This window comes from Theropithecus gelada, chromosome 7a, assembly GCF_003255815.1.
Source record: "Theropithecus gelada isolate Dixy chromosome 7a, Tgel_1.0, whole genome shotgun sequence".
In the NCBI taxonomy this organism is placed as follows: Eukaryota; Metazoa; Chordata; class Mammalia; order Primates; family Cercopithecidae; genus Theropithecus; species Theropithecus gelada.
In genome coordinates, this window is record NC_037674.1 from 27,202,608 (window position 1) to 27,215,691 (window position 13,084).

The 13,084-nt window shown below is 39.7% G+C and overlaps 1 protein-coding gene and 1 non-coding gene across 2 annotated transcripts in view; both read left to right on the forward strand.

Annotated features, from left to right (window-relative positions):
• Positions 1–9,098, forward strand: part of TMOD3 (tropomodulin 3) — a 79,221-nt gene extending 70,123 nt beyond the window's left edge. Inside the window, exon 10 of the mRNA XM_025390325.1 lies at positions 5,768–9,098. Within this exon, the coding sequence (XP_025246110.1) occupies positions 5,768–5,802 (35 nt within the window). The 3' untranslated portion in view covers positions 5,803–9,098. The remainder of the gene's footprint in view (positions 1–5,767) is intronic.
• On the forward strand, positions 4,201–4,302 carry LOC112628229. The gene has a single exon (XR_003120390.1). It is a non-coding gene; the product is annotated as a U6 spliceosomal RNA (small nuclear RNA).
• Positions 9,099–13,084: the final 3,986 nt, after the last annotated feature.

Sequence of the window (13,084 nt, forward strand, 5' to 3'; positions counted from 1 at the left end):
TTTTTTGTCGTTGTTGTTGTGAGACGGAGCCTCACTCTGTTGCCAGGCTGGAGTGCAGTGGTGCCATCTCGGCTCACTGCAACCTCCGTCTCTGGGATTCAGGTGGTTCTCCTCCCTCAGCCTCCCAAGTAGCTGAGACTACAGGTGTGCACCACCATGCCCAGCTAATTTTTGGGTGTTTTTTTTTGTTTTTTGTTTTTTTTTTTGGTTTTTTTTTGAAACAGAATCTTGCTCAGTTGCTCAGGCTGGAGTGCAGTGGCATGATCTCGGCTCACTGCAAGCTCCACCTCCCGGGTTCACGCCATTCTCCTGCCTTAGCCTCCCAAGTAGCTGGGACTACAGGCGCCTGCCACCACACCCAGCTCATTTTTTTTTGTATTTTTGGTAGAGACGGGGTTTCATCATGTTAACCAGGATGGTCTCGATCTCCTGACCTTGTGATTCACCCACCTCGGCCTCCCAAAGTGCTGGAATTACAGGCGTGAGCCACTATGCCCAGCCAGTTTTTGTATTTTTAGTAGAGATGGGGTTTCACTGTGTTGGCCAGGATGGTCTCGATCTCTTGACCTCACCATCCGCCCACCTTGGCCTCCCAAAGTGCTGGGATTACAGGCGTGAGCCACCGCACCTGGGCCCTCACCCAGGTTTTACAGTCTGGTATGTAGGTGTTTGCTCATCTTTCTAACAGGACTGTTGTGGAACTCTCTTCTCACTGCATACATCTAGGTCAGTAATCTCTCATTCTCCTGTGGTTCCTATTTAATTGCTTGAGGCTTGTGGCTTCTGTTTGAAATAGACTTTCCAGCCAAGGCTGAATTAAAGAATATGGTGCTTAGAATTTTATTTCTACATGTTTCCAAAAGTTGATTCTTTTAAACTAGGATGTTTGCCATTGAAGCATTTTTAAAGATGCCTTTTAGAAAAGAAGTAAAACAAGACTTCTCAAAAGGAGTGACATTTCAAAGTGTTGCCATTCTCTTAAGCTTCAGCCATATTTGAGTTTGCATTCTGTAAAAGTTTCTGGAGCAGGAAAAAAATAGCACTTCATTTCTTTATTCCAGATCACTGTGGAAAATATTAGCTCAAACTCTTTCTGTCCTTTGTATCACTATGGTTTCCCAGAGGAGATGTTAGCTGCTTGCTTTTGAAAATAGAAAATTGGTGTGTTTTGGTGTACTGTTGATTCCAAATGTAGTTTGCAAAGTCATGCTAATTGTTTTAGTATTGGTTCACTAGTTAGCTTCTATTTTTTCCTTCAGGCATTTAATTTTGCTTCTTAGAGCAATGTTTTAAGAGAACTTCATAAAGTTCTAGCTGGACTTCATAAATAATTGGAGAGGTTTAAAAACACATACATTATTGGCTTAAAATGACTTTCTTCACCCCAAAAAGTTGGTTGACCAGGGCCTCACGACCATCACATAACCCTACTTTGATGGATAGTGAAGCCAAGTGCTCTGTTGAATGTTTACTATGTTCTCATTAGTGCACTACACAGCCACGAGGTACTGATACTGTTGTTCTCCTGTTATGCAGGATAAGTTGAGGCTCAAAGAAGTTAACTGACTTGCCAAAAAACACACTACAGAAAAGTGACAGAGCGAATTTCCTTAGAGGTTCTGATTTAGTCTATGATGGGATTTGGGTTGAAGTCATTTCACACTCAGAAACCCTGGCTTGTTTCTCCAGTGTTGAGTGGATATTTGAGTTTCTGAGTTCATCATTATTATACATCTTAAGCAGGTGTGCCCCGTATGTCTTCTACTTAACACAGCATTTGTCCTATTTTTTAAATTGCCTTTTACTCAGAAAATTAATTATATGTAATAGTCTTATTTCCAAAGACTATATGCTTTTTGAGGGCAGGGACTATGTTGTTGGCAGGGCCATGTCCAACTATTGAATCCCAACTCTCTTAAAACCATGCCTGACACACAATAGGTACTTAAGAAAACTGGATTAAGTGAATAAATAAGTGGTAGAATTTGAACTCTCTCAAAGTTACAATTTTCTGGTACCTAAATGGCCATAAACTAAGCCAGAAGTATCCTCCATTTTTCCTCTCCTTGGAAACCAACTTAACAAGCCCCAACCAGCTCTGTTACTTACCTCCCTCCAGGAGGCAGGTGATTCCAGCAACTGGCCCTCCAGGGGCAGTACAGTGAATGCCCATAAATGTCATGGCAGGGGTGCTGACCTTTGCAAGGCTTCCGCAGTTGTGCTTTTTTGTGAAGCCTGTTTTGGTAGGCACTTTGCCTGCATTTCTGTAAGAAAAGAAATGTCCAGTGTTAGAGTGAGGGAGATTTGGGCAAATGCAAGATGGGGGGGCAAATGAAAACCACTTCCTAGACTGCTTTATGTTGGCACTGAGCAATTGAATAGCTGTGCACAGTGGGGTGTTATAGAGGAATTGAAGGCCATGTTGAAGAAGCTGTGTTCTGACCCAAAGCAGAATAGAGAGAAAGCAAGCAGCTTTGTGCTGGGAACTCTGTAGACTCCCACTTACACTGTTTCATTCTGATCCAAACTACATTTTCAGATGTGGGTCTCAGGCATGAAATGACAATAAACACATTCCTGGACAGGGCAATTATAGATAAAAGTTCAAATTTGAGAGCAAGCAAGTTATTTATGTGCTGATGACAGCCTGTGGATTTTAAGAACTGACTATCATGAGGCTGGCTCCAGAATAAACTTTCAATAAGTACTTGTTGTTTAAAGCTAGTATTTACAAAGTGATATCAGCAGATCAAGGCTGGGTGCGGTGGCTCACGCCTGTAATCCAAGCACTTTGAGAGACCCAGATGGGTAGATCACCTGAGGTCAGGAGTTTGAGACCACCCTGGCCAATGTGGTGAAACTAAAAATAAAAAATTAGCCAGGTGTGGTGGCAGGTGCCTGTAATCCTAGCTACTCAGGGGGCTGAGGCATGAGAATTGCTTGAACCCAGGAGGCAGAGGTTGCAGTGAGCCGAGATTGCACCACTGCACTCCAGCCTGGACGACAGGGTGAGACTTTTGTCTTAAAAAAAAAAAAAAAAGTGATATCAGCAGATTTAAGAGGCAGTGTTGGTAGAATACACTAAAATTACATGGTTAAAGAACTTGGATTTATTTGGATTTTATGCAGGAAGCGTTTGAGAGCCATTAGAGAACACTGAATACATGATTAAGATACTTAAAAAAAAAACTGCCCTTATTGCTCTTTTAGAGTTAGAAAATTAGGTTAGTTAGGACATTCGCAATTAACTAATGATGACGTATTGACAACTTTTATCAGTGGAGTGTGTTTTGGAAAGAAATTGGACCAGATCCAAAAAATTGTTAACAGGGCAACATTTATAAGCCTGCCATCTAGAGGATGAGCTGAGGAATTGCTGGAAGGTAACAGGTGAGCACCAGGTGAGAAAGAGGAGGCAGAAATGGCCTGTTGCCCCACTGTCCTCTGTTGTACACACAGTGGCAGCAGTTTCTCATTCTCCCGCTCAGCTTAACTTTTTTTCAGCTGTATACTCTGACCTCTGCCTAGAAGATAAAGATGGAAAGTCTGAAGACCATGTTTTCTGACATACTGGTCTCAGCAGCCTGATATGTGCTAACACAAAAGAGATAATCAAAGAACAATACTTGAAACTTGTGCAGAATCTCCTGGGCATATAGTTCTTTTTCACCTTGTAGAGGGGGCTTTATCAGATCTTTGAGTTCTGATTTTGATAACATCGTTCCCTCTCTCATTGTTTTCTTAGTCTCAGCTATTCATTGAAATAATTCTACCTACTCTCCATCTCTCCAGCTAAGAAGTGTCACAGCTGTAACAGCAAAGAGGTTCTATGGTATACATGCAATATTCTATTTACTTTTGAGTCTCACATTACTATCTTTGCACTAGCTAACTACATATTCCATTTTGTAGACCTTTTTTGTTTGCTGCACTCTGTCCTTTTTTATAGCATGCATTTTAGCATCTGAAGTGGTATGCCAATAACATCCAAACCCTGCTACAATTCAAAATTGTCTTTGAAATGTTCTACCCTAAAGAATTATCTGAAGTTTGCCTTTCAGACATTTCTGTATTTTTCAGAGATCTATATACATGATTTGATATTTGAGAGCTCAAGTCTCCATTTAATTTTTTTTTAATACTTCAGTGAACACATGAAACTTGTCCTTGTTAGCATGGATTAAAATTAGAGTCAGTTGCTTGCTTTGACAGCACATACACTAAAATTGGAATGATACAGAGAAGATGAGCATGGCCCCTTGCAAGGATGACACACACATTCATGAAGCAATCCCTATTTTTATTGAGTTCTGGCAAAAAATAAATAAATAAAATAAACTTAGAGTCGGGCAAACTTAATTAGATAAGTATAAAAATGTTTGTGGGAACCTGATACTTTAGTCCTTCTGGTTTTATTTTCAAGCGAGCATCCAGCCTATGGCTGAACAAGATTTTATATACGTCATCTGAACGTGTGGTCTTATCTATTAAAGGCTGACAAACAGAAGCCAGCAGTCAGAGTAGCACAAGAGTGGAGTGTCTATGGCCTGGCCAGGACACCAGGTACACCTGTTGGCTTCTAGTTCCTCTGTCAAACAGCCAATTTAGGCCAAAATACATACTACAGAAGTGACAGAGCCATGATTCACTCTATTTGTCACCAACTCTGGAACCTGTGGTTTTTGTCCTCTCTAGGAGCTGGCCACAGTGCTGAGAGTCCTGAATTGGTGGCAGTCAGTGAATGCTGTCTAGTGGCTGATAGGTGAGAGTGCAGGTAGCAAGATTTGAAGTTGAAGACCTTGTTCTGCTACTAGAGAACACCCCTGAGTAGTTTGGCATCACCAGTCCAGGAAGAGGCTGGTAGTCTGAGATACATACATGTACCGTTCTTTGCTGCATAAGCTGAGCGAGTTGGCCACTTAGGCAGCCAAAGTTTATGGTAGTCAGAAGTGACCGCGCCATATTACCAGGGTCTGAGATTTTCATTACTTTGCATTTGTTGTTTTATCAGACCCTGAACTGGTTTATTTTACAGGAAGCAAGAGAAGGAAAATTCAGAAAGCAGTAGCAAATCACTTACCTATAAAAATGACAAAAATGTTTTTGGTATATTCTTTTACAGCCTAAGGAAATACATTGTAGTGTCTAATCAGGAGAGCATGCAAATAGCTACTTTTAATATGTTCTAACCCCAGCTGCCCGAATGTCACTTCAAAATTTAACACACTAATTTACTAGCTGTTTTTTTAAACCTGAGTATGTACTTTTTCAATAAACAAATGACTTGGGCTAGGCGCAGTGGCTCACACCTGTGATCCCAGCACTTTGGGATGCTGAGGTGGGCAGATACTTGAACCCAGGAGTCCGAGACCAGCCTGGACAAAATAGTGAGACCTAATCTCTATTTTATTAATAAAATAAATTACAAAGTTAAAAATAAAAACAAATGACTTGTAGATGATTGCTGACCATTTAGATTTCTAGTGCTGCTGCTATGTAAGCACAGCTATGAGTCATTGAGCTTAGGGCATGTAGTTCTTGTTTTGAAGCCCCTCGGTTCTCAACAAGTAAATGACAGTGGTGAATGATGGGAAGTAGGTTTGGTTTTTGTTTTTGTTTTTTTTAATTAATGGTCATGTGAACTGGAAATGGACGTTTCAATTTTGTAGAACTTATAACTTACGCAGAAACTTGCTTGTTATAAGCAAGTTACCATTGTAAAAACTAATAGGGATTTCTAACATAGTTTCTTTTATTTTTCTCATAGTGCGCAAGAGACGAGTTGAAGGAGATCACCAGTAAGTCTGCCAAGGTGTAATCTTTGGAAGACTTCAGAAGATCACCAAAGGTTCATGTTGGTGACACCAGATGTAAAATTTTCCTGGGTAGAAGGGAAAAGACTGGAAAATTTTTTTTAGTGATATGCATTTTTTTTTTTATAGTTTAAGTTGTTATCAGTTTCAAATTGTAAAATCAGTAATGTGATATTTTATATTCTGAAACATTTCTACTTTCTGCTGAAATCAATTTTAATTTAGTTTAATCAAATGATTTATGATGACTCTTGAGCAAAAAAATACAATTGTAAAAAATTTCACAGGTCATTTGTGTAGAATAATTTGAACATTGTGAGGACCAATCTTTTTTAAATGAAAAGGGATATTGCTGGTATCAGAATTGTTATTGCTTCATTTAGACATAAAACACTTCAGTATTTTCTTCACTCCATGACCTGGAGACTTTTCTAAATTTTTAAAAAATTTTTAAAATACATGAACTTTGCAAGGGTGTGATTTTTCTCTATGAAGAGAACAAAATGCCAGAATTTTAAAACAGTTGACTCAAAATCTGGTCATCTGTGTTGGAGCTAAAGCAGGTCTCCAGGGAGAGAGGTGGTCATCTGTGCATTCCAGGTTACTGCACTTGTCTGATGAGACACAGCAACACCCAGGTTTTCTTAAAACAAAGCCATCAGCTTTGCTAGGTTACATACTTTGTTTAAAAGTATAGTGAGGTCTAAGTTCATTCCAGTGTTTCATTTTAATAAAGTGAGCATTATTAAATTTTTGTGAAAGCTAATAGTAAAAAATAAAAGCTGTTTTCACCGCCCCCCCCCCCAAAAAAAAAGGTATACAGCCAACTCTTAATTATTTAGGGTAAGAGAAAAAAGAAAACTGTTAAACAATGAAATCAAAGAGAATAAATATGATAGAGTTCCAGTATGAGGCACTTGCAAAACAGTTGTTTAAACTGATGGTTACTGTAAGTCAACTGGAAGCTAGCATGTATGTAAATTACTAGGTGTTACACAGTATCAAGAAGTTCCTATTTGCAGTGCAGAATTGCATACAGTATTTAATCACTGCTACAGATCTTCCAGCCAAGAAGGAAAACTGCTATTCTTCATAAATCTAATTTTTAGTATATGCTTCCTTTCATCTTATACTTTTGTCCATATTTATAAAAGTCATTTCTATAATAAAAGCAGTCTTTCTTGCTCAAAGTATTAAAGTGAACAATTGAACTAGAGTACTGTGATTGGGAGACTGATTGGAGACTGCAGAGCTGATGCTGGTGGGAAGAGGATCTGGACTTGTGTTCATGTTCTGTCTCAGGGCAGCCCCTGGAGCAGGAGATGGCAGAGGCATTTACAGCTGCAGAAAACGGAGGAATGGAACCTGAGGTAACCCTGGCCTCAAAATTCAGGCCTGGCTGTATCATTTACAGAGATGTTTCTGAAGGGAAAAAATCTCATTTCTGAGGGAGGCAAGGTAGCTAATCATTATTAATTTTTTTTTAACTTTTTGGGCTGGGCGCAGTGGCTCATGCCTGGAATCCCAGCACTTTGGGAAGCCAAAGTGGGTGGATCACTTAAGGTCAGGAGTTCAAGACCAGCCTGGCCAACATGGTGAAACCCTGTCTCTACTAAAAATCAAAAAATTAGCTGGGTGTGGTGGTACACACCTGTAATCCCAGCTACTCGGGAGGCTGAGGCAGGAGAATCACTTGAACCTGGGAGATAGAGGTTGGAGTGAGCCGAGATCGTACCACTGCACTGCTGTCTGGGCGACAGAACAAGACTCTGTCTCAAAAAAAAAAAAACAAAAACAAAAATACTTTTTGAAATTGAATTGCAATACGTCTGCTACTTTGGCTTGGGCTGGACAGTTTATCTAACAAGCAAGGCAGCTTCTTGTGTGCTCTGTTAATAAGCCTTCTTAATAGACTAAGCTTCCCTCATAAGAACTGTGGTATGTGTCTTTGGTTTTTTTGTTTTGTTTTGTTTTGGTTTCTTTTTTTGGTTTTGTCTTGTTTTGTTTTGTTATATCAGTATCCAGTGTTTTATAGGGGCCAAAGATTAACTTGCACTATTCCCTGTCAGTTAAAGGCCACTGATATTTTTCTAAGTTAGCAAGGCTCACCTGCTTGCTTTGTTGCCTCCCTTCCTCCATCCCTCTCCCTTCCGACTTTCTGTTTCCCTATTTCTCTCCCTCCCTCTCTTCTTCACCCCTCTTCCCCTCCCCGCGCCCATATGCAGCTTTTTGATTGTATTTGGTTTTGTAGAGACTGCACAGTTCCAGCAAGATTGAGAGTCAGGCATGGAGCAGGCATCTCAGGCTACCAGAAAGAATTGGTCACCTAGACTTTCAGTCAGGCATCCTCGTTTGCATTATCCTGTAAGTCAATCAGTTGATAACTAGTACCCCCTTCATCCCTTAAGTTTTTTGGTTTTTTTTTTAATATAGGTAAGTGGGACTCTACCTATAATTTTGCCTCATACCTATGGGTAATATCTTTTTCCTTTATTGTTTATCGAAGCATGAAGTTGAGTATTTTGCTTGTACCATTTCAATTCTGCATTATAATAGTTCATTGTATAACTGAAAGAAAGGATTTCTTCATAAGTAACATTAAATATGAACATTCATCCAATTGAATATAGAAAATCTTTCCAAAAGTATAAGGGAGAAAAATCGTGTTTACTTCAATCTTTAAAAATCTGGCACCTCTTTGTAACTTTCAGTATTTCTAAATTGCTCTAAAATTTTATAATAAATAGATTACGGTTTTGCAGTAATCTTAATTTTTAAGCCAAAGGTTTTCTGAGACCTTAGGTTTTGTAGTCTAACCAGCTTATCTGGTTCTGTAAAAGAATATTCTTTGTGTTTTTAAATTGCTATTTTTAAAAAAGCTTTTTATTACCCATTTTATAAAATGTTATACTCATATTTGTCTGAATTTTCCCAATATTCCTACATGAAATTGTATGTATTAAAAACTCAATATTAGTGGCAAATATTAATACTATTAAAATGGATTTTGGTGCTATATTCTTATAGCTAAAGCCTAGTAGAAGTCTCAAGAATAGGTGAAATACACTTTCAAAGGTTGCCTGTCATTAAAAGACCAAATAAGCATTTTTGTATTAAATAAATTAGCAGATGGTTAGAGACTTCGAGGAGAGTTAGTTTGGTCATTTAATTGCGACTTCATGTTATTTGAATGAAATAACCCACATCCTTGCTTTGTATAAGAGATGCACTCTGGAGAAGTTACATGTAAATAGACCTTTATAAATTGTTTTCCAGTTGACCAAGTATCTGTTGTGTTTTCATTTAAAAAGAGGATTCCATGACATAATAAGAATTATTTTTAAAAATGTTTGGGGCTGGGCGCGGTGGCTCATGCCTGTAATCCTAGACTTTGGGAGGCCGAGGCGGGCGGATCACCTGAGGTCGGGAGTTCGAGACCAGCTTGACCAACATGGAGAAACCCTGTCTCTACTAAAAATACAAAATTAGCCAGGCGTGGTGGCACACGCCTGTTATCTCAGCTACTCGGGAGGCTGAGGCAGGAGAATTCCTTGAACCTGGGAGGCGGAGGTTGCGGTGAGCCAAGGTCACACCATTGCACTCCAGCCTGGGCAACAGGAGTGAAACTCCATCTCAAAAAAAAAAAAAAGTTTTGATAAAATGTTACTCATATCATGTTGTACATTATATCTAACTTTTGCTGTCTTTAAAATAAGATGACAGCCTTTATGGAGTTTTATAAAATCTTATTTAGGGTCTGTGTTCCCAGGGTTGCCTCACTTTTTCCCTATAAAACCAGGAACCGTTGTTAACCTCTCAGCAGATGCAAGGATCATGCTTTCTCTGGAGTCCTTAGTCACTTCCATTCTTTGCAAGTTTAGTACTGCCCAACTTCACTCATTCTACAGTGCTACTGCACTTCGAATGTATTGACCCATGGCACCCAAGAGAAGCAAACATATGGATGCATTAGAGACAACTCGGGTTGCTGCTCTCAGTTAAGGGCCGTGAGTTCTTGGGGTCTAAGTATCTGTAAAATTACCCTTTCCTTCACTGATCATTAATGTTTCTGGATATTTCTTGCCCTAAGACTTGCTTACCAATAAAGCAAAGAAACTCTTCACTCATTATTTTTAAATTGAGAAAATAGTATTCAGAGGCAAAGACTTCTATATTCTTTTTTGAGACTGAGTCTCACTCTGTTGCCCAGGCTGGAGTGCAGTGGTGCAATCTCAGCTCACTGCAACTTCCACCTCCCAGGTTCAAGTGATTCTCCTGCCTCAGCCTCCCAAGTAGCTGGGATTACAGGCATCCGTCACCACGCCTGGATAATTTTTTGTATTTTTAGTAGAGACGGGGTTTCACCATGTTGGTGGGGCTGGTCTCAAACTGACCTCAGGTTATCCGCCCACCTCAGCCTCCCAAAGTGCTGGGATTACAGGCTTGAGCCACCACACCCAGACTTACTCTTTTTTTTTTTTTTTTTTTTTTGAGATGGAGTCTTGCTCTGTCGCCCAGGCTGGAGTGCAGCGGCCGAATCTCAGCCCACTGGAAGCTCCGCCTCCCGGGTTTACGCCATTCTCCTGCCTCAGCCTCCCGAGTAGCTGGGACTACAGGCACCCACCACCACACCCGGCTAGTTTTTTGTATTTTTTTTAGTAGAGACGGGGTTTCACTGTGTTAGCCAGGATGGTCTCGATCTCCTGACCTCGTGATCCGCCCGTCTCGGCCTCCCAAAGTGCTGGGATTACAGGCTTGCGCCACCGTGCCCGGCCTTTATGCTTATATTTTAATTTGGTCATTCTTTCTTAGATCTACAGATTGAACATCCCTAATTGAAAACTTTTTGAGTACTAACATAGTGCTCAAAGGAAATGCTTATTGGAGCATTTAGAATTTCAGATTTTCAGATTAGGGATGCTGAACTGGTGTAATGCCCTGTATTTCAAAATCCAAAATAATTTGAAATCTGAAACACTTATGGTCCCAGCATTTTGGATAAGGGATACTCAACCTGTATTGATTTTTCTCCACTATAATTCAGTTCTATAAGTTCTTCCCTATAAAAAATGAATGAATTAGAAATTTTATAATAAAACATAATATATTTTATTAATTTTAAGCTCTGTCTTGCAGTCTGATTGTTCAGAAAGGTCAACCTAGAAAAAAGACATGGCTAAGTAAACTATTGTAAGCCATAACTAAGTATTTTGGAAAGCCTTCATTAACACATGAAGAATTTTGGCCAAGCACTGTCTTATGCCTGTAATCCTAGCACTTTGGAAAGCCGAGGCCGACGGATCACTTGAGCTCAGGAGTTTGAGACCAACCTGGGTAACATGGCAAAACCCCATCTCTACAAAAAGTACAAAAATTATCTGGGTGTGGTGGTGCATGCCTGTAGTCATATCTACTTAGAAGACTGAGGCGGCAGAAGTGCTTGAGCCTGGGAGGTGGAGGTTGCAATAAGATGAGATCATGCCGCTGCACTCCAGCCTGGGCAATGGGAGTGAAACGCTATCTCAAGGAAAAAAAAAAAAAAAAAAAGAGCTGTACTCCTAGTACTTTGGGAGACCAAGCAGGGAGGATTACTTGAGCCCAGGAGTTTGAGACCATCCTGGATAACATAGCAAGACCCCATCTTTACAAAAAATTTAAAAATTAGCCAGACACCTGTACTGCCAGCTACTTAGGAGTCTAAAGTGGGAGAACTGCTTGAGCCTGGGAGGTTGAAGCTGCAGTGAGCTTTGATCATGTGACGGCATTCCAGCCTGGGTAATAGAGTGAGACTCTGTCTCCAAAAAAAAAAACCCAGCAGTTTTTTTGTTGTTGTTTTTGTCTTTCACCTAGGACACCTGCTCTAAAGGCTAGATAAAAATAGATTGTAATGGCCGGGTGCAGTCGCTCACACCTGTAATCCCAGCACTTTGGAGGCCGAGGTGGGAGGATCACTTGAGGTCAGGAGTTCAAGACCAGCCTGGCCAACGTGGCGAAACCCCATCTCTACTAAAAATACAAAAAATTAGTTGGGCATGGTGGTGTGCACCTGTAATTCCAGCTACTAGGGAGCCTGAGGCAGAAGAATCACTTGAACCCGGGAGGTGGAGGTTGCAGTGAGCCGAGATTGCACCATTGCACTCCAGCCTGGGTGACAGAGTGAGACTCCATCTCCAAAAAATATATGTATTAAGAAACACCACCAGCAGTGTTTTGTTAATATAGCTGTAACAAGTTATTACATTCTTTTTTTTTTTTTTTTTTTTAAGATGGAGTTTTACTCTTGTCGCCCAGGCTGGAGTGCAGTGGTGCAATCTCGGATCACTGCAACCTCCGCTTCCTTGGTTCAAGCGATTCTCCTGCCTCAGCCTCCTGGGTAGCTGGGACTACAGGCGCCCACCACCATGCCCAGCTAATTTTTGTATTTTCAGTAGAGATGGAGTTTCACCATCGTGGCCAGGCTGGTCTCGAACTCCTGACCTCTTAATCCACCCACCTCAGCCTCCCAAAGTGCTGGCATTACAGGTGTGAGCCACCGTGCCCAGCCCAAGTTATTACATTCTTAAGACAATCAGACACCTCTTAGAGTCTACATATATGAAGTTTTACTCCCTTTTCTACACTCAGTATGTCTTAATTGATGCAAAGCAATTAATTGGCCTAAAATGTTTCAAATATTATAGTCTATACATTCAGAGAGTAAGGTTTAAGAATGAATTATTGGTGCTTCTTGATAGGTGTATATAGCAGTTTTTAGAAGTTTAAATTTCACCTGTACTCAGAAAGATAAGCTTTTGATTCAGTGGTTTCAAATTTTTAGATCAATCCATTTAAGAATTGTTTTTTCAAATGTATATACATGTATAACATAAAAATTTTTGTAATTTCAAATGTGTTTTTTGGATGAATTATTATATTTGGTTTTAGTTACATTTAAAAGCTTGAAAATTACCTTTGTAACAATCATTTGAGTATCATTCATTGTCAAATGAAATCAGGTATTTACATTTTTTTCTAATGCTAAAATATCCAACATTGTAATTGCCTTATTTTTCCATTTTTATAAGTATAAAAGCAATGAATTTTAACACTGATATTTAAGTAATACAAAATATTATCCAAATTCATAACAGCACAGTGAAGTTTCTTTTGAAGACTGTACTAGAAGCATTTAGAACTTAACCAATATATACTGGGATAAATCGTTTCAATAAAGTTTTTCAAATATTCTGTAAACTTGGACTTTTTGAAAAAGCATGTAATCCCTTTCATTC